The sequence below is a fragment of the Neoarius graeffei genome, chromosome 15 (genome assembly GCF_027579695.1).
Source record: "Neoarius graeffei isolate fNeoGra1 chromosome 15, fNeoGra1.pri, whole genome shotgun sequence".
NCBI lineage: Eukaryota > Metazoa > Chordata > Actinopteri > Siluriformes > Ariidae > Neoarius > Neoarius graeffei.
Window position 1 is genome coordinate 40198170 of NC_083583.1, and position 27747 is coordinate 40225916.

Here is a 27747-nt window from a genome sequence, read left to right on the forward strand (position 1 = left end):
GTTGATTTTCTAATGATAGCAGCTCTGACAGCAGTACAGGTGTAATCAAAAGTCACAGGTTTACATTAATGCATTCTTTAACAACTGAAAAACTAATAAATATTAACATTTAATGAATTGTTAATGCTGGCAGATTGCTATGGTTTAAGAGGAATAAAATGCTTCAGGATATACTCATCTCATTATCTCTAGCCGCTTTATCCTGTTCTACAGGGTCGCAGGCAAGCTGGAGCCTATCCCAGCTGACTACGGGCGAAAGGCGGGGTACACCCTGGACAAGTCGCCAGGTCATCACAGGGCTGACACATAGACACAGACAACCATTCACACTCACATTCACACCTACGCTCAATTTAGAGTCACCAGTTAACCTAACCTGCATGTCTTTGGACTGTGGGGGAAACCGGAGCACCCGGAGGAAACCCACGCAGACACGGGGAGAACATGCAAACTCCACACAGAAAGGCCCTCGCTGGCCACGGGGCTCGAACCCGGACCTTCTTGCTGTGAGGCGACAGCGCTAACCACTACACCACCGTGCCGCCCTCAGGATATACTGTTACAGGAAAATTTCAAGGTACCAACGGTAATGCTTCTGCTTCATGTAGGACTGCATCATACTACCCAGTCATTATTTTCCTACAAAAGCACAGTGTTTTATTCCTCAATTAAATGCAAGGAAGGCAAGAACCAAATCAAACTGTTCCATATAAAAGGAATATGGTTTATTGAAAAAATGTCGCACTCAACACAGTGCAAGAAAAATGGCACCTAAAACTACATAAAATTGCTAAATACAAATGCTAAAAAATATACAATTTCAATTTTAGAATATTACATTTCCAGTCAATGCAATATGAGAAATTGAGGTATAACAAATCTCTGGCCTTAGGTGATTATCATATAGTGTGATAAGAACAAAGAGAAGAACTTTGAGACAGGTCATTAAATATTCGATGAACAGGAGATGCCCTTCGTTATCATTTGTCTGGAGAATGAACAGTCTAACGGTTTCCTTCTGAAGTCCATGATGGGAGAACGAGGGAAAACCAAGTTGCATAACAGGAATAAAACAGAAGCAAAAATAAAGTGGAATTTCTAAGCACATACAGTAGTTAGAAAGCAAAGCCAAGACAAAGTTAAGGAATAGCAAGTTCATTTTATGCATACGATTTTTTTTTTTTTAAATATATAATAGAACTGACTAGCTTTTAGTTTAGATCACCCTTGAAGGAATATGTTCTGGGGTGTCAAAATACACGGCTATTAGACAAAAATCTGATCTGAATCAAATGTTTTAAAAGGATCCTGATGCCAGTGCATGCCTACATACCTGCTATCAAAATATGTCCACTTATCCCTGGCCAAAAAAAATTAAAAAATAAAATAAAAAATAAAATAAAAAGAAATTTTGCTAGAAGCAAATAGTGCAGTTGTGCGTAGCGGAAGGTTTTTCAAAAAAGATGTGCTGGTGCAGAGTAACTCAGAAATTATATTTCATAACAGGAAGCACCTCCACCTAAAACCACCTCTACAAGGTGTGTACTGGGAGGAGGAGGAGATCTACCTGATGGACTAAATAAAAAAAATAAAAAAAAGAGAGCAGGTTACGAAGTAAGGGAACCTTCGTAACCTGCTAAGAATTGGACCAAACAAGTTTAAGGGGTTATGGGTTACCCTGATAAGCTCGCGACTTGTATCGGTGTTTAATTCAGTCTTGATGTATAGCACTGCCCTTGCTAGTTCATCGATACATTTTGTCGTGAGAGACGGTCATCATCGGCCACTGCTGTAGCCAGGGAACAGCTGGGTGAGGATGGCTTGTAGAGCTTTGTTCACTGTCATCTGATAGTTCTTGCCTAGATCGTGACGACAGGCGGGGCAGGTGTATACCTCCGCTTTGAAGGACCGCTGGAGACATTCCTATTAAAAATAAAATAAAATAAAATAAAATAGGACTATATAACAAATGATTAGACTGGAATCAAATCTGCTTCCAAAGCTTCAGGCTAAGACTAATTGACTATCTGGATTACAGCAGTGCAGCCCTCATTTCAGAAAGAGCACATTCATTCATTCATTCATTCAAAAAAAAAAAAAAATACATTACAATATGTGGAGTCTCACCCGGCAGACGTTGTGCTGGCACTCTGTGGTGATGGGCTGGTAAACAACTTCTTGACAGCAAATACACAGGAAAATTTCCCCCACCTTGTTTATGAATCTCTGCAACAACAGAAAAAATAGTTAGTGAACGAGTTGAACCAAAGACGCAAGAAGACAAACCACTCCAAGGATCCTGAACAGAAAACATCCATAATGCCGAAGATGGCGGTCGTACGCACATATCCCACCACCCTCCCTAAAAAGGCAATTGTCTGCCGAACCCGGGAAACGTTAAGCCGATCATGATGTTGTACTGTTCTACTGGAATAGAATGAGAACCTGTGGAGGTGGGGGAAGCTTTCAAACCCTAGTCTGGAGCAAAGTCACCAAACTTCCTAAGAGGCTTTTATCAGATCAGACTGGTGATCCTATACACGCAGTTTGTGCGTCCTGGTAGCCTCGGAGGCCCACTTTACACGGGGACGGTCTGAAACAAAAACGCAAAAGTCCGTTTTCGTTCTCACTTTTTTCCGCGTCTACACGACCGTTTTCAAGGAGGAAATCTGCGTCTATACGGTGACGCATAAATGTGTGGAATTCAATTGGATGTGCATGCCAGGCAGTGCTGTGAAAGACCTCCGCTATGTCTGCACGCATGCGCAACGTCTTCCGTCTTGTCTGATCTGCACATCTGCTCCGCGAAAACTTTGACTACTCTGGCTATGGTAAGTAAGAAAGTAAGTAAAAAAGTAAGAGCATACTATACCCGCCTCTGTTCATTAACGGTATATGTGCAGATTCGGTATAGATGTTCGAAGGACTCCTGGATGTTTATTAAAGCTGCCAGAGCAGCTTGAAGGTCCGTTGGATCGATGTAATCAGACATGCTCTTACTTTTTTACTTACTTTCTTACTTCCCGGACTGGCATGTACAGTATATGACATGTGTATGACGTAAATGCGTACCCGACGTGAGCAGATCCGAGCAGAGTTTCGCGTATTGGGTAGTTTAGACGGATATGCAACAGGGGCTGTTTTTAACTTATCCACTCTGGAAGGAGTTTTCAATTTTTTCCGTTTTTCAGCCTCGGAAACGCCGTCCCCGTGTAGACGAAAGGCACTTCTGATAAAATATTTAGTCGTTTTTACCCGACAGCTTCCTTGTGTAAACGGGCCCTGAAAGTGCAGTTATGGTTATCTCCCCATTCGTTATGATAGGGGCCTGATCTTGTTAGCCCGAAATAACTGCCTGGGCGTGTCACCAACATGGCTGCCAAGTGGCAAGACTTGCCCATAAGGACTGAAGACAACTGCATCAAGAAGGAGAGTTAAAAAAAAAAAAAAAAAGTGGGAGAGCCAAAAACACACAGTCACCCAGTGTGCATTGTGCGTCAAGCTTTTCAGGATCGCATTATTTTGCAGTACAACTGTTTTTAACTTCTGTGCAGTCTGTGGCAAATCTTAATGAATGAGATTTTCTCCAACTTGCATCTAGCGATCAGAATTTCAAATGTTGTACATACTGGTCCTAGGCTTAAAGACCCCATAGCCTCATCCCAAAGTTTCTTGTTGAGCTCGTCTTCCTTGATCAGGACCTTCTGCTCCTTGGTCAGCTTGTAGGCCTCCACTTTGACCTTCTTGGGTGTGCTCTTAGATGGTGAAGTTTTCTCCTCATCCTCAACTAATTTCAGACACAGTAGAAAATTAGACAATGTGACAGTAAACCAACATCAAGTTTGACTTATTTTGATTGCTCATGTTGGCATGACTAGCACTGTACAAAAACATTTTTAGGACCATTTTATTCATAATAATAATAAAACCTCTGTGTGGGTTGAAATTCTCTATAGTTTAGGATTTACTTAGAATTGAAAATTAGAAAATAAGAACCTTGTATTAAAATAAATGTTTAAGATACACAGCCTACATTTTGTTTGCTTAAAATACTAAATATTAAAAACAGCACTAAAACAGCATTGAAGCTATTTAATATTGATCACAGCTACAAGAATCCTCAGAATAACTACAGTGCAGCTGTCATTTTCAGTGTCGCGTTAATAAAATCCAGTCACACAGGACAGCAGACATCTGCAGGAACCACTGGACCTGCATGCCTTCATACAAAACACCAACAAGCAGGCATGCTATAAATAAAGCAAAAAAAAAATGTCACAGCACTTGTTGTGACTGTAGTTCCTTTATTTTAGATGCACAACACATTCACAGCACTCAAAGTTCCAGTTGAACAAGCTGCACTTGCCTGCCTGAGATTTCCGCTTCCTCTTGCCCTTGGTAGGTGTTTCATCCACCTCGTCCTCATCCTTATTTTCCTTTTCCTTCTCCTTCGCTGCCACTGCTTCCAGATAACCTTCAGGATACTGCAGAGCATAGCCAAACACGCAGTTAACAAGTTGCAACTGTGTGTTAAGCCTGATACATACTAGAGGATGTTCAGCTCTTAGCAGATTTTTTTTTTTTTTAAATGTGGGAGACCACAGACATGACCGATTTAACTAATTTTGAATACTTAAAAAATAAATAAAAATCACCAGAACCCGCACACCAGATGGTTACGCCGAGACGCAGGACCACACACGTAGTGATTTTTCTGAACAATTTCAGAGTGGCAATTCCAGGGACTGGGCAGATCACAGAAACATGCTCAGAAAATTTCAGAGTTTGAAGTGCCTGGAGTGGCCACAAGAAAAGAGGGGGGGGACGGGACCCTCCTCAGAGAAGAGAGAGAGGGGGAACCCAGCCCATCCATGCTGTAGAGACACCCGCTCATACATTGTGCAGCGTGAGCTGGAGGTGAACCAGTGCAAGCTACTGCTATAAGCTCACACTGTTGTGTACACAGAGAGTGAAATCCATGATTACTGTAGTAATTTTTATACATTCTCTGACCTTCCACTGCCTTGGAGATGCTGCTAAACATGATGCTACCCAGGCAGCTCGCTCTGCTCAATATTCCATCACTCTTCCTTTCACATTACACATTTTCTAGTCATAAATATCAAACATGATTGATATACACTACCGTTCAAAAGTTTGGGGTCACCCGGACAATTTTGTGTTTTCCATGAAAAGTCACACTTTTATTTCCCACCATAAGTTGTAAAATGAATAGAAAATATAGTCAAGACATTTTTCTGGCCATTTTGAGCATTTAATCGACCCCACAAATGTGATGCTCCAGAAACTCAATCTGCTCAAAGGAAGGTCAGTTTTATAGCTTCTCTAAAGAGCTCAACTGTTTTCAGCTGTGCTAACATGATTGTACAAGGGTTTTCTAATCATCCATTAGCCTTCTGAGGCAATGAGCAAACACATTGTACCATTAGAACACTGGAGTGAGAGTTGCTGGAAATGGGCCTCTATACACCTATGGAGATGTTGCACCAAAAACCAGACATTTGCAGCTAGAATAGTCATTTACCACATTAGCAATGTATAGAGTGGATTTCTGATTAGTTTAAAGTGATCTTCATTGAAAAGAACAGTGCTTTTCTTTCAAAAATAAGGAAACTTCAAAGTGACCCCAAACTTTTGAACGGTAGTGTATACCGGGGAGGCTCCAATCCAGTCGGTGATCTTTTTAAGATTATGTCTGTAAATCCCTCACAATAGACCCACTGCGCATGACGTTACGCATCACGTGATAATTTCATCTGGGGTGTGTGTGAGAGAGACAGACACCGCCTTTCCTATACAACGAAAGGATACAACGAAAGGAGCCAAGCCTGAAAACTCCAGAGAAATTCGTGATGGTATTTAAAACGTATTTTTTTAAAAGTAGAAAGTTGTAAAGCGAGTATGGAAGAGCTTGCTTGAAGCTATACTGCCTTTGAAGTGTAGATCGTAAAAAGAATTTTCCCGACACCCAATTATTTTTGTTTAGTGGACCGAAAGCTACTGAATACGAATCACAGACTTCCAATTTTATTTATTTTTTAAATAGAACAATTAATGAATTTAGGGCCACATGGCCCCAAATTCTCCAGTATTTTTTTTCTTGCTTCACCATGACGCAAAACAAGAGACTATCATGCATCACGTGGTGGGCTTTCCCTGTTTGCACAAGGCATTGTGGGATACAAATTTGAAACAGGAGAGAACAATGGAGGATGCGAGTGTGCACATGAAAAGTGAAAGACCGATTACAGTAACGGAAAGCGAGAAGAAAAGGCGTTATGTTGCGAAGGAAAGGAAATGCAGGGCCAAACTAATAAATATCGGCGGTCAGCGAGCACCTCGGTGTGATCAGCTGTTTGTTTAGCGACAGAATGATGCAGCTGTCCGTGCACGGTCAAGCGTGCATGCGCACACGGACTTCCTCGGTCTGCTTGACTGCGTGAAGCGACCAATTTCATGTACATTGTTTGCTAGGGAATCCCCTCAAATTAAATAACTTCCCAGCCACAGAATGGCCTGTTTTTGTATTTTAAATAGATATTACAGAAATAAAAACACATCACAATGACCAAATTTCAAAGAGAACTAAATTTCATGGATTTTATGAAACGGAAAGGCCGTCGACTTTTAAGAATCTCGTTTTATTTCTGCTCACGTTTGAATTAGCTTCTTCGTGAGAGGGTTTGATTTTCTTTACAGATGAACCAACTTCCTTACTCGATGTGGAAAACCCGGATCGGGCGCCAAGCAAACAACTCGGGCATAACTCAGTAAGGAGCAACATGCACGACCTATCCTGAAAGCACAGAAAAGATTAAGAGCAGAGAGCGCTGAAGGTTTGTTTCTGTGATCAGAGAAACCCAGTCCTGTGCAAAATGTCACTGTGGAGCCAGAGTGTAGCAATGAACTTACAGTTCGAGAGAGTTCTACACAAACACTTTACAACAGCTGCATACATGTGAAATGGAAAGAAAATCAACCAAGGCAGGAAAAAATATATTTTGAATAAAATGGTTACTGTCCATTACACACTGATCAACCTGTGTGACTCAATTGTGCCTCTTGAATAGAGAATAAATGAAAAGGGGAACTGAACATTAACCGTTTAGTGAAATTATTATTACAAGGGTGATTATAGTTACTATATGACTACAGCTACAACTGGAATGTGCCGATTCTGTTAGCGTTTGTAATTATTGTACCATCCACTATTAGATAAAATTAAAATAAAATCTTACAACATTGTCTGAAAGTCTAGAGCAAGACATGTTATTTTACAAATAACACTTCAGATATTGTTTTAACAATAATAAGCATCACTGTATAAATGACAGAGTGCAGACAGCTCTGTAACTACATGTCCTTGGAGCTGATGAGACATGGAGGGGCAGGAATACCATCCAGCCCACAGTTCAGTAAATGCTTTAGCAACATTCTGTTCCCAAAAGCTGATGTCAGGGGAAAAAAGTCTTTACACAGAGAGGGTTTTCTTGCTTTTGTAGTTTTTATTTATTTTAATACTGTTCTTCCATGTAGGGACTCGTCGCGAAAAAGAAAGTATATTCCAACATGTAGCTAATGCTAGGCCACAAACCTGCACCGTCACTCGTCATTTTGAGGAATTTCATACGGATCAGAACCACTAACAAACTCCAGTTTCAGCATATATCTATCCTTCGCTTCTTTCGAAGATTATCCAAGAAATCCAGTAGTAGAGCTTTTTTAGCTGTAGTTTTCTTCAGACAACAGCAACAGACGCCGGATATCTCCGCTTGGCTTCAGTAGGTGAACTGCCAATCAGCAGGTCCCGTATGTGTTTACGATTTTTATGTCACAATTTACAACCAATGGGAGACACCCTTTGTCGGCTGTCCACCAATCACAGGCTCCCGTGCCACAATGGCAGTATATTGATAAATATTTAGAAAATAAAAATGATTACAAAATATATGAAACCATCAAAAGCAATAAATAAATCTATACACGCGCACACACACAGGTTAGAGGTAAGGAACATTATTCAGTGATATAGTTTATTATTAACTCTAATTGTGATCTAAAAGTTCCAAGTCTGAGACCTGCCCGCTTCAACCGTGCTGCTGGCACACAATGTCCTCGACCCTTGTCGCCCTGAGCCAACTGGTATAATTACATCATTACGTGGACCCCTCTGAGCTGAGCTTTTCCAGTACACTCGAACACATGCATACTTTGACGAATTATCACCAAAAACAAGGAAATTTGAATGGTTTCCTCAAACTATTTTTTGTACTTTTATATATTGTCGTGTTGATGAATAAAACTTAACGCATTTTCTGTGAAACGAGACGAGCTACTTTAGACTGGTTCCCTGCTCTCTTAGCACAGAGTGAGCATACAGTGAATAATCCTACCAAGCATCAGAGACAATTTTATACAGAAGCCCGTCCAGAAGAACAAGATTTGAGAGACACAGGTGAACTTTGTTTTGACAAGTAGTCAGATGTCGTGATACATGATTCACTTTGCAGAATAATAATAATAATAATAATAATAATAAATAGAAATATGCTACTGCTGGACTAACAAGTCAGACCTGCATCATGGAGTGGTTGCCTGTGTTGCTTAGGTTGTCAGCACTAACTTTTGTCGTCTGATCGGACGATTACCATTAAAGTTTTATGCGTCCTTGCACGTACTTTAGTCATCTCGGAAGATCGGACATGCGGTTTTTCAAGCATAGAAGGGGTCTACACAGGATTATTTGGGCAGATAATCACTTCCGACTAGGGATGGCAAAAACAAAAAAAAAATCTTGACCGACCACCGAGCCTCATTAGCCGGTTAAAGTTGGTTAACCTATGAGTTTAAACAGGGATGCAAACGGCGCACCTTTTAGCGGATGCCGCCTTTTTCACGGCTGAATCGTGCAAAGATCCGATTTTTTTGGGGGGGGGGGGGGGGGGGGGGGGGGGCGTTGGAGTGTCTGAATAATTTCATCAGAGTAAATCCTGTATGCTCAAAGGAAAGCAATCGGATCTGCACGATTCAGCCGTGAAAAAGTCGGCATCTGTGCCTTTAGTTTGTGTGGAGAGAGATGATCTGCAATAACATGCGTTGTTGGCTACAGACCGAAACATACTTTCAGAATGCACTGGCCAAGGCAGGACTAAACTCCATGTGCCTTCTAATAATAATTAAAAAAAAAAAAAATAGTAATTTGTAAGCTAAAAAGCCTGTGTCTACACTTTTTTCTTTCACCGAGTGGCAGCTGTGTTCAACTGGGGCGGGACATGACTGAATGGGTGTTTCTGATTCATCAGCTGTCTTTAACTGGGACGGGACATGACTGAATGGGTGTTTCTGATTTGTCAGCTGTCTTTAACTGGGGCAGGAGGGCGGGACATAACTGAATGGGTGTTTCTGATTCGTCAGCTGTCGTCCTTACACCGCATGGCACGCCCCAAGCGTTTACAACACAGAATTCCAAGTCCTCCGCTCCAAAACGATTGATTTTTTTTTTAACCGACAACCAAAAAAAAAAAATTAACCGGTTGACGTTGATTCGGTCAACCACCGGTCAAACGGTCATCGGTTAACATCCCTACTTCCGACCAGCCTTGGATCGGGAACACCTGTGCAATTTTTGGAAGGGACAAATCGGACCCATTATGCTCCAGTGTGGGTCCAGCCTTATCCCACACACAGGACAGGGAACACCGCTACATATCCAGCTACAACTACATTACCTGCATGGTGAGGCCAAGCTTTTTAATGCGTTCTTTGCCATCTCGGGTCCACGGAGCCGGTTCATCATCATTCCTTTTGAGCAGGTATCTCCATACTAGGAAGCCTGACTTGCCTGTCTCTGGCCAGTATTTCACCACCTGATAACAATGGGGGGGGGGGGGGGGGGGGGGGGGGGGGGGGGGATTTACAGTTAATGGTGCAGCCCTAGAAAAGACATCAATAGCATTTTTTTTATCAATTTTTGTGTTCCTCAATTAAAAACTTCAGAAGGTCTAACTAAAGTTATTCAGTATGTAATAAATCCTTAACTTAATGTAATAAATCCACTGAACCACAAGCTTTTTATTCCTGCTTTACAATTTTTCAGCCTCTGTTGAGACACAAGGTCAACAGACAAAAGTGCACTTTTTCCCCAGATACACGAAACTAAGGTATCTCAGACAGCCAATAAAGTATCCATCCATTATCTGTAACCGCTTATCCTTGTGCAGGGTCACGGGCAAGCTGGAGCCTATCCCAGCTGACTATGGGCGGGACGCGGGGTACACCCTGGACAAGTGGCCAGGTTATCACAGGGTTGACACACAGAGACAACCATTCACACCTATGGTCAATTTAGAGTCACCAGTTAACCTAACCTGCATGTCTTTGGACTGTGGGGGAAACCGGAGCACCCGGAGGAAACCCACGCAGACACGGGGAGAACATGCAAACTCCACACAGAAAGGTCCTCGCCGGCCACGGGGCTCGAACCCAGGACCTTCTTGCTGTGAGGCGACAGTGCTAACCACTACACCACCGTGCCGCCCCCAATAAAGCATACATGGATGGAATTTATATTTTCTAAAGGAGTCTAAACGCATTTAACATTCAGTCAATCTTTTCCATAATTGAATATAATGCTAGAAGTAACAGGACCCTCAATAAGAAAACAGGCTCATGAAAATAAACAGTTATGCTTGGGCAGCCTGTCAAAAAATACCTACACAACTAATAGTTTTAAATGTTGCTTTATATCCTTTTCTGCTCCCTTAAACGCTCTTTGCATTTTGAAGCATTTTAACAGCACATGCACTCTTTCAGCGCTTTACTGTGCATGCCATCACACCCACCTTGTAAATGCCATCATATCTGTTCCCATCTTCTGGGCTGTATTTGCTGTGTTTGCGGCCTTTAGAACTGCGCACGACCCTCACAGGCTTCCCTGCCTTCCAGTCCTTTGCCTCAGCACCATCCTTCTCATTGACTGGTGCATTGCAGTTCAGAGCCAGAGCCCTACGACATAACATTAGTAAAATCAGGAGTTACGACAGAGCACAACAGTCCAGGTCCAACACATCACATCTAATTTTACAGGATTTTTAATAGATTTGCATTTATAAACACGATTTTTTCCTGGCTCAGATACATAACGGACTATAAAAACAAACCCCACATACCCATGATACAGGACCTACAGGACATCCTGTACAGTCAAACAAAACAAACAGGCTTCTCCACTTGCTAAGACATATCTAATCTGAATGTTACTGATTTTGAAGAATACTTTATCTCCACCCACTCACGAATGTAAAAACACACGAAGTGTCACTACATTTTTAAAAACAATTTCTCAGAATTTTTTTTTCCTATATTCAGAACAAAAATTCCTATCTGAAATGTTCCATCAGCCAATGAATAGATTATTTTAACTGCATAAATTTAGGTATATTTAGAAGCCTAATTTTCATAACCTTTCAAGAATCAGTAATCAATTGGCAAAAACTACATCATTAAAAAAAAAAAAAACTATTTACATATACTATCATTTTCCTCTAAATAATCAAATTATAAACTAAGTTAATGCAGAAACGCAAGACTAACATATCACCAGAAACTGAAGTTAGACATTTTGCCTGCTAGCAACCTTATTAATTAATTAGTTAGTAAATAAAATGAATAAGGCATGTCATGTCTATTCCTTCATCATGCACTTGTCCATTTTTAGCTGATGCCAACCTGTTCATGTTGGTGAGTTTCTGATCGCAGGATTGTTCAGCAGTTCGCTTGTTACCAGAGAGATCTCGACCACCGGAGCCTGTGTATGTAAACTCGTTACCATCATCCTAAACAAGACAAAAATAAATCTGACTTAGCTTTCTCATTAAACAGGGTTAATTAAAATAGAGCTGCTGCTGACGACGACTTTTGGCTCTAAATTAAACAATTAACTATAAAGAGCTTAACTGAATTTAGTCAGGTAACATCAGGTGTCAGTTTAAAGTGCATATCACGGGTAAATTCAGGAGCAAGATCAATGTAATTCTCCTATTTTATATTTAACTTTGGTCAAATATCTGTCACATTTTGCGCAATTTTTTTTTTTACCTTGCACAATACCAGAAAAATTCAGTTGAAATCAAGCCATTTGAGGCGAATTGGTCCGCCTCTGAAAAAACTTGACATTTGGATTTCCCAGCAAACACTGATTTTCGTGACGTCGCGTGCGGGACTCCTCCCTCTGAATCCTACGTCAGCGCTGGTTTGTTTATGAGAAAACAACCTGGTGGTTTTCTGCAAATTTCTTCAACGTGATCACGTAATTATTAAAATGGCTAACAGATGCATCGTAGGAGGGTGTAGCAACACCAATCTTGATGGGATTAGTACTCAACGTTTCCCAAAAGACCGGACAATGAGAGAGAAATGGGAGCGCTTGGTCTACACAGGCTGCGCACTGAAACCATGCAAAGCTCTCGCAGCCTGCTGGCGCTTCCGCAGGTAACGTCACGAATCTGGCTCCAGACTCCCTTGGGATTTTTCCAGACGCGTTTTGCTATTTTATTTTTTTCTGCTGTAGACAGATGGCCTTGTGCAAAATTACCCTTCTGGATGAGTGTGTAAAGGGACATACTTTCATATTTAAAAAAAAAAAACAAAAGAAACAAATTGGTCCTGAATACGCTGTTTACGAATGTAACCGTGGTTCTATGACTAAGTGGAAGACCGCCAGGGCGGTGCTGAAAACACTAGTGGAAGGATTTTTGCATCCACGCGTTTCGAGAATCGCATACAAAAGTTGTCATCTCATGATGTATGACGTGCCTGCCTATATAAGGCAACATCCCACGAGATCCGATTCCAACGCGAGAAAAAAAGAAGAGGCCAAATGACGTGGGATGTTGCCTTATATAGGCAGGCACGTCATGCGTCATATGTCACTAGTGCTTTCAGCACCGCCCTGGCGGTCTGGAGTGAAGGAAATAGAATGCACTTTAAGGGCACTAACACCACAAGCTTGCCATTTATATATCTGCAATATTTGGTTGCACAGAACTGTAGAACAGTCAATTTTTAGAATTTAAGATAATTAACATGTGATGAAAATGTTTCATATGAATTCCAAAGAAATTATATCTGCTATTCTGATTTAATGATAAAATGATTAATTGCAAATAAAACACTGCATCTGAATAAACATCCAATACTACAATAAATAATCCCGATTTCTGAGACTCAATCATGATTAAAGTTTAACCATTATCGTGCAGCACTAATTTTTCCAACAAAATGGTTAACTTAAGACAAAAGGTCCCAGCATTAGGCTAAGCACCACTGTATTCAAATCCGTTGCATTAACACCAAACCCACTATCCCAACATACCACATCATCCTCATAGCCTCCAGCCAGCACTAGAGAATAAGCGCCATCGTTGCTTCGGCCATGGATCCCTGCAACATGAGGCCTGTGGACTCCAGACTCACTCACCTGGTGTGCAAGAAGGACATTTTTAGAACTTTTTCTGAAGAAACAGATTGATTAAAGTAGTAGGTTGATTGTAAGAGGCACAGCCAGCTCACCTGCACTCTAAACTTCCAGAGAGTACCCACAGGGACTCCTGGTACAGGCCCATAATGGTTGGAGGGAACAATGGTACACTGTTTGGTGCGGCCCACACATGCCATACCCTGAAAGCGCGCGCGCACAGCAGAGGAAAACGGAGGTTTTATTTAAAAAAAAAAAAAAAAACACACAAATTCCAGTTCAAAATTATTAGAATTCAATATACGGCATGAAACCCAGCATGAATTCTATATATGATCAAAAATGTTCAAAGTACCCCTGCGCAAAACAGGACTTTTAAAAGTCACCTGGGTGAGGGGCACAAAACAAGTGGAATAGCTTGAACTGTCACAATCCAATAAGCAAATAGTTACAGTGCGACCTGGAAATTTGGGGATTAATATTTACAACATAGCGCTGTTGAAACTCTCATTGGTCAGAAGGTACAGATCAGGTTTCTAGAACAGTTTTAATGAGGGTGTTCGCTCCAAATCATATGCTTATATATTAATGTGCTTATTCTAATGTCAACTCACCATAAAACAGTCAAAGAGCATGACATGCCATTCTTTAATAAAAGAAAAATTATTAACATTGACAAATTGTGGTGGTGTGCCAGATGTAATCAAATCTTATAAGAACACAATCCATGACAGCACACCAAGTGATTTTTTTTCTTTCATATTATATTCTTTAGAACAATAAAAGGTGTGATGTCCCTATACCATTTGGTTAGTTTATCTGACACACAAGTAAAAAAGTGTGATCTCTAACTGTGACATGGTTGTTTGTGCCAGAAAAGCTGGTCTGAGTATTTCAGAAACTGCTGATCTCCTGGGAATTTCTCACACAACAATCTCTAGAGTCTACATAGATACACACGTTCAGTTAGCTGCGGTTTACCCCAGGTCAAAAGCATTAAGCAGAAATGTCAGAATCCCATTCATTTGAGACAGATCATATTCACATAACTTATTACAAACGCAATATTATTACTGTTTTCAGTGTACAATTTAGAAGTTAGCCTTTATCACAAGTATATAGGTACACAAAAAAGATCTTTTTTTGTATATCCACATTCACTGGATACGACCAATCGTGTGCACTGATTGACTACTCTACTACTAGGCTATCAAGTCATATACCGTGAGCAGACCAAAACAAAAATGGCAGAACGTTATTGAACCAACCAAGGACAAAATAACTACTTGAAAATAAAACCCATAAATAAAGAGATAAATAGCAAAATATGAAATAAAAGCATTTGATGGTAAGAATGTCTATTTTTCAAGAATTATTATTCTTGCATTTTCCACAAATTGCTACTGTCATTTCGCCGGTTTGTTTACATTCTAAGCAGAAATTGTCAGACGTTTATATAAAGTTTGTAAATTTATCAAATTTGCAAAAAAATAAAAATTTAAAAAATGCTCCATTTCTCAAAATTCAGTGAATGTGGATATAATAAAACAGTTATTCCACTCAATCTTTCGTACACAGTTTATCGCCAACTTGATGCGCCTACACACACACACACACACACGGAGGTAGTCGTCGACTTACGACTGCGTTTGGTTACGACTGACCGGTCGTAAACCGATCTGGTCGTAAGTCGGCCGATGTTAAATGAACGTAAGTATACTGTGATGTGTAAGGATATTGTAATCATCTTAAAGTCTTATTTTATCAACATTTTCTTATTTCAGTACCTTGGCTCATTATTCGGTTTAAGTCAAACACCCCATACTACACTGCGTACAGTACAATTCGTTTAATATGTGCAAAACAAAAAATACGAAATACAGGTGTGAAAAATAGAAAACATTTTAGTTTGAAACATACCAAAATACAAATGTAAAACATAGCAAAATACAAAATTTAGTGACCGCTGGCATCACTGGCGCTTGGCTGTGGGTCGACTACGTCATCATCAGCTGTTGCAGCGCTTGGGCTGGCGGGAGCATTTGCTCGCTTCATAAACCAGGAGCTGGGGCGGAAACTGTATGACGGAGTGTGCGAGAGACTGCGCATGTGCCTGGAGCTGGGGCGGAAACTGTCGTACGCTCAGCTAGGAAACACTTGCCAGTCATAACCAGACGGTCGTAAAGTCGAGCGGTCGTAAATCGACGACTACCTGTATATATTCAGGGTCTCTGCACATTTCTGACCAGCAAAAATAATACTTTTTAAGACCATTTTAAGACCACTGAGTATAAAAAATAAGACCACTACCGCGGAACAAATACGTACAGTAAAAAAAAAAAAGCACACTCTAGGTTAAGTTCAAAGCATTTTTTTTAATAAATAAGTGCATCTTCAGTTTACAAAACAGAACATTAGCTGCCTTCTCGATATTTTAATAGTAGGGTACTGCTGTAAACAAACAGTGAGGAAACAAATTGATCTTCAGTTAACAAAACAGAACATTAACTGCCTTCTCGATATTTTAATAGTAGGGTACTGCCATGAACATAAACAGTGAGGAAACAAGGAAGTTTGACTACTGATCGAACCGCCTCAGTGCATTGGATTTCTCCTTAATGTCAGCCTTCAGGCCAACCAACTCCTCCCTTTTTTCTTTGGCTCGACGTCTGAGTGTGTTGGATTTTGTTATTAGAGTTGCCATTTTTGTTCCACCTCCTTATCTTAATTTGTTAGGTTGGTGGAAGCCTACCTTGAAGTTTTCCAGCAAGTCCTCAGCAGTTGAGTGGCCCATATACTGTGATCCGAGATACCGGGACTGCACTCGAGAACCAGTCTCATCCGTCACCCAATACCTCACGTGAATGTCGAGCTGCTTGCGCTTGGTGGATTGATTCATAGACTCAAACATGACAACGAAGCTGCCTTGATTGACGGTAGCCAGAAGTTCACGTTTGATAAATGGAGCCAGACCAAATCGCGCTAGATACGATGTCTTGTCTTTCCCACAAGTAAACGATTTGGCATACTCAGAATCGGGGAACATTGCCTGGAAGACTGCGCCCACACCTTCATTTGAAGTGTATGAGTGGTGTCGGGTAATCGTCTGCAGAACCCACAGTATTTCTGCCTTCAGCGTAGCGGTTGGGGCAAATGCCGCGAAAGCACTTGTGCTGGGACCCGGAGACGCTAAAGCTGGCGTTGCACTTTTTGTGACCGTAGAGGCGAACATTGGCATGGGGACTGTTGTTGCCCGACTAGCAGCATAGCGCATATGCTTTTCCCCTTTCGAGTGAGCGTCAAGGGCTTTACAGCCCATTGTTGTTAACTTGATGTCTTTCCGACATACCTTACATCTCGCTTCATATTCTGAAGTTGCTGTTGTTAGCCAACTTTTGTATTTTGGCTCCTCAAGCCACTTGTTACTAAACTTACACTTCCCCATCTCCGTTCAAGTTCAACCACTTCTTCCTCGTCTGCCCTACTCTCAATGGTTCTACTACATGGATAAAAGAACACATTGCCCCCTGTGGCGTGGTTCCTGCGCTATTAGAACTAGTGCTAGACACACAACGGCTCTTGTGCTACTTGTTCAGCATCTTGATAACAAACGACGCTGGTTGAATAAATAACGTTAGCGTGGAAAAAAAAATCCAGACATATGGGGTTTTTTTTCATTTACCGTAGGCTACCCGGATGAAATTTAATACCTCCCATGTGAAATTTAATACCATAGCTCAAAAAATAGCGAAATATAATGCTTTTAAGGTCTTAAAAAAACACATATTAAAAATAAGACTTTTTAAGGATCCGCGGAGACCCTGATATTTATTATATTGTGTGCACGCGTGGTTCACTACTATCCACACACACATTAATAGGCACTTTCATCCCACAGAAAGGATTCAAACCTTACACTGAAAGACAAAAACATAGTAAAGCATGAACACATACTTTGCCCCAGTCTCTCTGGCTGGATGAGCTGGCAGATGCCATCTTCGCTTTCTTCTTGCTTTCCTTCAGCTTCTCTCCAGCCAGGACAACCTCGCTTGCGTCATTTCGACACTCGGGGCAGTACCTGCACATTAGAGAAACCGCATAAGAAATATTAATTTTATATATATCACTCTTTCAAATCGGACCTATTATCCTACTACTTATACAGCCGCAACTTCAGCTTAGCTGATTTCTTTTTTTTTTTTTTTTGAGATGCTGTTCTGAAGATCCTCACCAGTCCTCATCATTAGGGATGGTTGTGAGAGGTGGGTTGAGACAGTATGTGTGGAAGGCCATGTCACATTCATCACACAGCAGCTGCTTGTCCGGGTCCTGTTTCACCCCACACACACGGCAGTTACACCAGCGACAGTTTTTCTTGGGGTCGTCCTTACAGTGTTTACACTCTGGCCCATTGGATCCTGCGTGCACACACACACACACACACTTATGACTTCATTTAAATGAACAGTTCATACAATTTAATGCCATTTAAAAAGTGATCTTTAAGTAATGTGTTAAAAGGCAGTGATGGGAATAACGGCGTTACAAATAAACGGCGTTACTAACGGCGTTACTTTTTTTAGTAACGAGTAATTTAACTAATTACTTTTTACATCGTTATAACGCCGTTCCCGTTACTTACAATAAAATATTATGCGTTACTTTATTAAAGCTGTTCTCATCTGGTACGCTGCTCGTTCAGCCTTTCTTTACTCTGCTTTCGTGTGGGGCGGGGAGACGCGAGACAACGGCACAGTAAGCCAATCAGAGTAGATTTGGACAACATACGTAGGTAGGCCACGCCTACTGCACTACTGCACGCTCTTTCAATCGGAAGACCCAGCGATGGCGAGCGGTCAGCCCAGCACTGCGCTTTCACATTGGAAATACAGCCAGTACTTTTCATTACTTGAAATAAAAGGCAAGAGTGTTTACGTGCAATGCACATTATGTCGAGGAACAAAGCGTTTGTCCTCGTCAGTGGCCAGTAATTAGTAACATAATTTTAATAACTACAAAAATATATTACATTTGATGTCTTCTCACATTGTCCCACAAAAATATTAATATAGTGTAGATAACATTACTAATTGGTTCTGTTAAGTGTCCATTTCAGTCATTAAACACATTTAACATTCACTTTTATTATGATTACACTAATTGAATTTGATTTTTTTTGAGGGGGAACAAAATGTAACGGAATAATTACTTTCCCTGGTAATTAGTTACTTTTATGACAAAGTAACTCCATTACTAACTCAGTTACTTTTTGGGAAAAGTAACTAGTAACTATAACTAATTACTTTTTGAAAGTAACGTGCCCAACACTGTTAAAAGGTGACATATTCTACCCCTTTTCCACAAGTTGACAGTTCCCTGAGGTTTTACTGTGACATGCCAAAATACCACATAGATAAGACACCACAACTGCCCTCTCACCCTGTCTTAACAGACCTGTTCAGAACAGTCAGTACTTTAAAACGATAAGAGACCACTGCTCATCCATTCCCCCCCGCCAGCCAATTGGGTAGCACTTTCCTATGAATATTCATTCACAAAAGCAGGTCTCAAGCCATGAGTGGAGATACTCAGATGAGGGAGCAGCACAAGTCTAATGAACTCCTTGTGACATAGAAAGGGGAGCCAAATCTAAACAGCTTGCTGAAACACATGTTTTCTGAAACAGGCAGCCCAAAAGAAACTGACTGGATAGTCTTATTTCAGAGTTTGTGGGTTGGTACACACTCCAGATACCCAAATGTTTGTGTACAAGCACTGAAGCTGTACGTTTTTCATAATATGCCCCCTTTAAGGCAATTTAAAGAAATTATTGTTGTCTATGGGGCGGCACGGTGGTGTAGTGGTTAGCACTGTCGCCTCACAGCAAGAAGGTCCGGGTTCGAGCCCCGTGGCCGGCGAGGGCCTTTCTGTGTGGAGTTTGCATGTTATCCCCGTGTCCGCGTGGGTTTCCTCCGGGTGCTCCGGTTTCCCCCACAGTCCAAAGACATGCAGGTTAGGTTAACTGGTGACTCTAAATTGACCGTAGGTGTGAATGTGAGTGTGAATGGTTGTCTGTGTCTATGTGTCAGCCCTGTGATGACCTGGCGACTTGTCCAGGGTGTACCCCGCTTTTCGCCCGTAGTCAGCTGGGATAGGCTCCAGCTTGCCTGCAACCCTGTAGAACAGGATAAAGCGGCTACAGATAATGAGATGAGATGATTGTCTAGATTTTTAAGTAACTAATTTTTTTTTTTTAATTGGTGTTGTAGCAATGTAAATTTTTATATTACCTTGTAAATTAATCTGGAAGATCCGAGGATTAATAAAGATTTTGTATTTGTACTTTATGGTGAGTAAAATACTGAAGAATGAGTGACTTACTCTTCAGAGGGCTGTCAGACGCAGCTGTGGGTCCCTCAAAGCTTCCAGCCTCTTCAATTTTGTAGATTTCATTCACAAACAAGATCCGGCAGTCGTTCAAAGAGTCACCAGCATCTCTGTGATGCAACCAGCATCAGTATGCAATCTCAAAACAAACTATCTATATACTATCTGCCTCTCTCTCACACATAGGCGCACACAAACACACAAGGTCTAGTCTTAGTACCTATATGCACTGCACTGTGTTTCCACTGCAAGGTTAAAGCTTTTATGCGCCGACACTGGTATGTTATGTCGCAGCTCTACCTACCCGAGCAGTATTTTGCCAAAAATTTCTCGCTGGGTGCGTGTCTCCCTCTTCCTCTGGATCTGAGCATCATACCAGTAACCACGCTCTTTGGGCTCATCAGGGTTGTAGTTCACCATGACTACCATGTCCTCCTCCAGCTGGTGCCACTGGTAGAGAGTGCGGGCGCGTGGGCGCACGTCCTTCCCCTGGAGCTGGACCACGCCGTTCTCCGGGTAACTGCAAGACATGCAAACGCAGTTTGTATGTGCCCACTACAACAAGGAGGGTCAGGAGAGGAGACTACAAAACAGCATAAGAATTAGCTGACCAGAAATTTGTGCTTCGGTGCCAAAAAGTGTTTACTTCATAAAAATTATAGTTGACATGTCCAGCTCCACTTAATAGAAAAAAAGAAAGAAAAAGAGGGGGAGGGGCACTTCTACTGCCATTTTATTTGTGAATTCTTCAAATCAGTCAGTAAATAATTCACCTTGCCTATATTTTCCATCTTGGTGTGTTAACCACACAGCGTGGTGAAAATGCACAGGGAATAAACTCACTCTTCGTATTTGATGTGGTACCAGATGTCGTCCTCTCCGTCCGTCTCCATGCCTTCACCTTCTGCAGGTTTGGGAGTCTTTGTCACATTTACAATCTGGGCCTCAAACCAGGCACCCATATTCAGGTCTCTGGCATCCACAAGTTCATTTATCTACAATAGAGTTCATAAAAACCACTTCAGACAATAATCAAAAAGATACTAAAATATTTATAAGAAAATAATTAGAGAATAATGGGAATACGTAGTACAGCAAACAGCCCGTTAATTACTTCAAACCTGGTACTAAGTAATAAACAGTTCACTGAGTGTAGTGCAAGAGAGATGTAAGCAGCAAACCAGGAAGGGGTTCACAGCACTCTCTACCTTATAGAGGCCAAAGCCCGGGTTGATGAGGTCACTCTGGGCAGAGGTTCCAGCGCTCTGACCCTCACACTCTCCATGAGTAGAGCTCTTATCCGAATCACTCTGACCCGAACCGCAGCCCGAGTCAGAGTCTGACAGTTCGGCCTCCTTGTCTTTGGGTAAAGACACTCCAGGAAGTGCCTGTCTCACGAGTAGCTGAACAATGTCGTTCAGGCCCACATTGTAATCGAAAATAGTGTGGCCATCTTCCATCTGCAACACAATTGAAGAGTTAAAAGATGTTGTTACGGGGCGTCGTGGCTCAGGTGGATAAGGTGCCATACCATAAATCCGGGGACCCGGGTTCGATTCCGACCTGAGGTCATTTCCCGATCCCTCCCTGTCTCTCTCCCGCTCATTTCCTGTCTCTACACTGTCCTATCCAATAAAGGTGGAAAAAGCCCCCCAAAAAAACCTCTTTAAAAAAAATGTTATAAATGCTAAACGGATTAAAAAAAATCAATCATTTATCATAATTCAGCAAAATAAACTGCAGCTTTTAAAACAGTTGCTTTTTTTTTTGCCAACACCCGTATGTTTAAAAAAAAAAAAAAAATCAGGTCTGTAAAGACATAAGCTTCATATATTTGCATCCATTACATTGGACACAAAAATTAATTAATAAATATTTTGCTGGAGCATTTACAAACAAAATGTGGTGTTCATAAAAATAAAAAATAAAAAAATCCCGAGAGCTCCTGAGGTTGTGTAAATTTACACAAGTAGACTCCCTAACAAACATCAATTGATCAAATTGTCCAAGTGCATTTTTAAATACATCAAGTTCAAATCACTTCTTGCATAAATTATGAAAACCCCGAAAATCAAGTCACATTAAATGATGTGAAAGAAAGAAATCTAAAACACGTCTATAAATGAAGATGCAAGACTAGCCAATCAAATAAGACAAAAGAAATAGCACCCTATAAAAGGAGAAACAGTTATCGTGCATCTTCATAGCGCAAAACATGTACACAAAAGGCTTCAGCTCCATAAATGTCAGCGATGGCATGCATCTATAAATTTAAAGTACATCATTATCCACAATCAGTTACAGCGGTACAGGTTTATAAATAGCAACGAATCAAGAAATGACTGGGAGGAGAAGGAAGCGATCCATGGACCCAACGTGATCCAGTGCCCGGAACATTTAACTGGCTGCATAAACGCATTTCATATTTTCTGTCATGCTTGAATACGTTTCTGTGAAACACTCAACCTCACAAAATGCATCTTGACACATCTGTACGTATTTTTAATCCAACCTGTTTGCCTCTATAGAAGAGCCTCTGCCTCTCAGGCTCAACGTTGAAAAGCTCCATGATCCGCAACCTCAACTCGTCCACCTTCGTGAGTTTGGACAAGGAGTCGACCCGGTGGGTCTCTTTACCATCCATAGTGCGCACCTGGATCCACATTGCAGCAGCCCTACACCAACATGTTTGAGACACAAAGACGTAAATTCATTGCACTTTATATTCTAAGAGGAATAAAAATGAACAGCTTAATTCTTCGCATTAAAAAAATTTGTAATATACAACAAACATTTGCTGAACCAGCGTTTCTCAACCTTTTTTCAGTCAAGGCACCCCCATATAAAATATACGCAGTCACGCTGACCATACGCTGACCCCGGCAGTGACGTTGTGACATGGGAAAGGGGGCCGTGAGACAAATTTTGACAATGCATGAGGCGGTGATGACCTGCATTAGTGTAACTATTGTTTTTTGGAATTTTAATTCATTTTATTTACTTCAGCGTTAGAATATATAATTTTTTGACGGCACCCCTAATGAAGTCAGACGGCACTCCGGTTGAGAAAGGCCGTGCTGAACTATATATGATAGCAGGCCAAGTTTCTATGACCGCCACTGCTGCACCTCACACCAGTGCCAATCAGACTGAATGGTAAAATTTATGACTTACTAATCTGTGCGTCATAAAAATAGTTAAGAATCTAGTTTAAAAGTGGCTTCACTGATCCACAGACAACTGAAGTATCATCCAGACACCAAGTATTGAGGAAGTGTGCACACATTTATGATATTTTACTGACTTACAGATACCAATAAAACTTCCTTCTCTGTGGGTCAAAAGTTAAGGTTTCATCTACCCTGAGTGACTTGCATTCTAATCTTTATAATGTGTGACCCTGAGTAGTGTCCAAGATTAACTGTAAACTTCACTTTGCAAAGTTTCACTCTGGCTATGGCATCATACATTATGCACAATTCCATTCGACTACCTGCCGATAGTGATGCCAGCGGGATTTAGCTCTTGCTTAGTCTCTCTTAAAAGAGTGACGCAGCCCTGCTTTAGTCCTTCAGTCTGTCCGGCTCTCTCACTTCCCCAACCATACACTCTGGTCAAACAGATCAGCTTACAAATCTTCAGCTTTAATGCTGATACCACCGTCGATGCTATTGCACTTATCTCACAGATTGCTTGAACGAATCAGCACGACTGAGTCATACAGCTGCTCTGACTTTGAGCACTGCTGAAAAGTGCCGAGTGCACAAAGAAGCTTTCCCTTTCGGTTTAGGAGCTAAAAAAGGTGCAAGAATCAGGTGTGACTATATTTGGAATTGTTTACATTCCCCCCTCCCCCCATTAAAGCTAGGGTAGGCGACGTTCAAGAAACCAAGAGATTTTGAAAGCGGCCAACTAAAAATCTCACTCCAAAACACATGAACGTGCACCGCCTGATTAATGCTGGAGGAAGGGTCCATGAGAGAGAGATCATAATCTGACTACCTCATATCGCATTTACGTGCAAGGAAACACCTAACCCAATACAAACATGTCTACTGTTAGGACTCGCAGCTGTCGATGAGCTCGCTAGCTTTGTCTGCCTAACCCTGTGGTCATACCCAGTGAGTGGACAGCATAGTGCATACCCGTAGGCAGGTAAGTAAGTAAACAAACACACCGGCAGGTAGGCCATGAAGTGACAGGAGGGGCTTTTTACAGCCCTGCAACTGCCACAGATAACTGATACTTTTGCTTATCATCAGAGCATTTTATTTATTCATTCATTGCCGGTGTGATGTAAAGAGAATCTCAAGAAATATACAACAAAAAGGCTTCTAAAATGAATTGCCTACCCTAACTTTAATAACTGCAATAATAATAATAATAATAATAATAATGTCCTCCTATGACCTCAGATCGACATATCTCACACAGGACTAAGGAAAATAGCACAAGAATCACTAAACACATGGCAAATATTTGAATATCGACATTTAATGTGTTTGAGGGTGGAGTTTTTAAGTGTAAATGGAGTTGTTCTGCTGATGAACTACATCCGCTAATGTGCGGGCGGAAACGCGCTCGGACGCCCCCTGCTGTTCAGCTGGTGTATGACAGATATAAACACTCCCGGATTGGCACAACCTCCAGTACTGACGCCTGTGAGTGGAGTGCAGGTCATTTGTAATAGTAAAAAAAATAAATAAATACACACACACACATTGTATATACACATCATTTGGAAATGATAAACATAACATATATTAAATCAAGGTTATGAAAAACTCAGCGAAATGCTTATCTCATCTATACACACAAGTTGGTTTAAAGTCGCCTTTGTTGTTTTAGTCATTGTTCAACTATAATGCTTTAGCTATGCTATATTAGATGTATGCGGAAATATGACTTATAAACGTTCTGGTTAAAAAAAAAAAAAGTTTGATTTTTGGTTAAAATACAAACAAACAAAGCTGGTTTATTACTGAAATCTGCAGGACTGGTATTAGCTGAGTTAACCTACAGGATATATTTAAGACTCTTGACTAAACCTGAATGTTTACAATTAAGCATCAATTAAAAACAACCCGTTAACTGTTGTTTTAATGACTACTGCAGGAGCTAAACGGATCCTCTGACTCCAGCCCGATTCGCCTCAGGTTTTACTTCAGGACAAGAACAAAATCTGAGGATTGTGAAAGAAACTCAACTCAATTCGGTGAAATTTAACCCCAGAACCAAGTGGTTTCATTTAACTACAGCTAAAACTAGCATTTTACTGTAAATTACATTTCTAAAGCCGGCACTGAAAGTTACAACACAAACCTTCCCACTAAAAAAATTCCGCCAAATAAGAAGCTCTCAATTACCTCTGTGTTTATATCCTCTCGGAAACAACAACAAAAAAAAACCCAACTGGTTATAATTCAGCAAACACGCGTCAAACTGAAATATAAAACTCTTTTTAACTCTTAAATCTGCACTACATAAAACCTCGTTCAACGTTTCAATTAAAAAAAAATGTTCAACAACGTGTTTTCCCCTCCCGCGGCAGGCGATATCGTGTTTCTATTGGTTCCTGCGGATTGAAATTCATTCATGGATTGGCTTACACATCCGTCAATCATTTATCTGACCGGACCTTTAGGCTCAGCGCGCGAAATCGAGCTCTCGCGGCAGCACGTGCCTACGTTAGGTGATGTATCGCGAGATTATGATAATGTAACGACTTTCTACGGACACAAACATCGTTATGGTCTTTAAAAACATTTTCATGTTTGCAGTGTCATAGAAAACGAAAGAGAAGGAAAACGTCTGACTTTTTTTTCCTAAAGAAATGATTTAAGAAAAAGCCAGAAGCTAAATTCGAACCACTATTAAAAGCCTGTAATAGTGACAAAAGCTCCCGACAGAGCACCCCTTCCCCCCAGCCGTATTCCGCCAAACCCCGCCTCCTGCGCTCGGATTGGCCAGTCGGTCCTGGTCATCAGAGCCATGGACTCATGACTTCAAAAGGGTCAAATTGAGGCACTGTGCCTGAGTTTGGTCTCCTGGCCAAGCCTGAGGCAGAATGGTGTGCTTGCTATTTGTTTAGATTGGCGAGAGAATGTCTCCCCTCATCTCATCTCATTATCTCTAGCCGCTTTATCCTGTTCTACAGGGTCGCAGGCAAGCTGGAGCCTATCTCAGCTGACTACGGGCGAAAGGCGGGGTACACCCTGGACAAGTCGCCAGGTCATCACAGGGCTGACACATAGACACAGACAACCATTCACACTCACATTCACACCTACGCTCAATTTAGAGTCACCAGTTAACCTAACCTGCATGTCTTTGGACTGTGGGGGAAACCGGAGCACCCGGAGGAAACCCACACGGACACGGGGAGAACATGCAAACTCCGCACAGAAAGGCCCTCGCCGGCCACGGGGCTCGAACCCGGACCTTCTTGCTGTGAGGCGACAGCGCTAACCACTACACCACCGTACCGCCCATGCACATACATATGCAAGTTCTTATCTCATCTCATTATCTCTAGCCGCTTTATCCTTCTACAGGGTCGCAGGCAAGCTGGAGCCTATCCCAGCTGACTACGGGCGAAAGGCGGGGTACACCCTGGACAAGTCGCCAGGTCATCACAGGGCTGACACATAGACACAGACAACCATTCACACTCACTTTCACACCTACGGTCAATTTAGAGTCACCAGTTAACTTAACCTGCATGTCTTTGGACTGTGGGGGAAACCGGAGCACCCGGAGGAAACCCACGCGGACATGGGGAGAACATGCAAACTCCGCACAGAAAGGCCCTCGCCGGCCACGGGGCTCGAACCCGGACCTTCTTGCTGTGAGGCGACAGCGCTAACCACTACACCACCGTACCGCCCATGCACATACATATGCAAGTTAATTTTTATAATTATTGAACTCTACTGTATGTAATTTACTAACCCCATTTCCAAAAAAGTTGGGATATTTTACAAAATGCAATAAAAACTAGATAGAACTCGACGCCAACGGCGTCAGTGGGGATGCCTCTGCCCGGTAGACTACACGCCTTATTAAGTTGTGATTTGGGGATGGACATTTGACCTCACAGTAATCATGACCTGGTGAAATTACTTGTATCTGCCTTGGAGATATTGTGTTGACAAGGTTTTCGGACAGACATTTGACCTCACAGTGACCTTGACCTTAGACCTTTTGATCTCAAAATCTAATCAGTTCATGTTTGTCCCAAAGCGCACACATGGTGAAAGTTTGGTGAAATTCCTTTCATTAGCCTTTGAGATATTGTGTTCACAAGGTTTTGGGACAGACGCACACACGCACGGATGCACGGACAGACGGACAACCCGAAAACATAATGCCTCCTGCACCTTACGGTGGCGGAGGCATAAAAACAAAAATATGTGATTTGTTAATTCACTTGACCCTTTATTTAACTGACAAAAGTACAAAGAAAAGATTTTCAACAGTTTTACTGACCAACTTAATTGTATTTTGTAAATATAACGGAAGTTAGAATTTCATCCCTACAACACACTCAAAAAAAAAGTTGGAACGGAGGTGAAATAAGATTGAAAAATTTACAGGATGTTCAAGTAACACCATTTTGGAAGATTCCACAATAAACAGGTTATTTGGTAACAGGTGAGGGTATCATGATCGGGTATAAAAGGAGCATGCACCAACGGCTCAGTCTTTGTAAGTGAGACTGGGTTGTGGCTCGCTGCTTTGTGGCAAAATTTGTTTGAGATTTGTTAGTCAATTCAAAAAGAACATTTCTCATCACAAGATTTTAGATCTTTCAAAATCAACAAGACATAATGTTTTGAAAAGATTCAGGGCATTCAGAGACATCT

The 27747-nt window shown here is 41.4% G+C and overlaps 1 protein-coding gene across 2 annotated transcripts; it reads right to left on the reverse strand.

Moving 5' to 3' along the window:
• Nucleotides 1–731: 731 nt before the first annotated feature.
• On the reverse strand, nt 732–25422 carry uhrf1 (ubiquitin-like with PHD and ring finger domains 1). Of its 2 annotated transcripts, none has more exons than XM_060941301.1 (17): nt 25249–25422; nt 22395–22557; nt 21091–21342; nt 20726–20877; nt 20187–20402; nt 19877–19992; nt 17727–17913; nt 17450–17573; nt 13591–13698; nt 13394–13498; nt 11749–11855; nt 10863–11025; nt 9750–9887; nt 4367–4484; nt 3630–3787; nt 2128–2226; nt 732–1923 (listed from the first exon to the last, which is right to left on the reverse strand). In XM_060941301.1, the coding sequence occupies exons 2-17, from the start codon at nt 22545–22547 to the stop codon at nt 1777–1779; spliced, it is 2343 nt and encodes a 780-aa protein (XP_060797284.1). In that variant the 5' UTR covers nt 22548–22557; nt 25249–25422; the 3' UTR covers nt 732–1776. The 2 variants fall into 2 exon arrangements, with proteins under 2 accessions (XP_060797284.1, XP_060797285.1); XM_060941302.1 differs by lacking the exon at nt 25249–25422 and adding an exon at nt 23376–23549.
• Between the last annotated feature and the right edge of the window lie 2325 nt (nt 25423–27747).

Coding starts and splice junctions, on each gene's coding strand:
- uhrf1 (XM_060941301.1), bottom strand. CDS start 22,547: ATGTGGATCCAGGTGCGCACTATGGATGGTAAAGAGACCCACCGGGTC. Junction 20,878..21,090: donor CGGGCTTTGGCCTCTATAAG/GTAGAGAGTGCT, acceptor ACTCTATTGTAG/ATAAATGAACTTGTGGATGC. Junction 11,856..13,393: donor GAGGCTATGAGGATGATGTG/GTATGTTGGGAT, acceptor TGTCTTGTTTAG/GATGATGGTAACGAGTTTAC.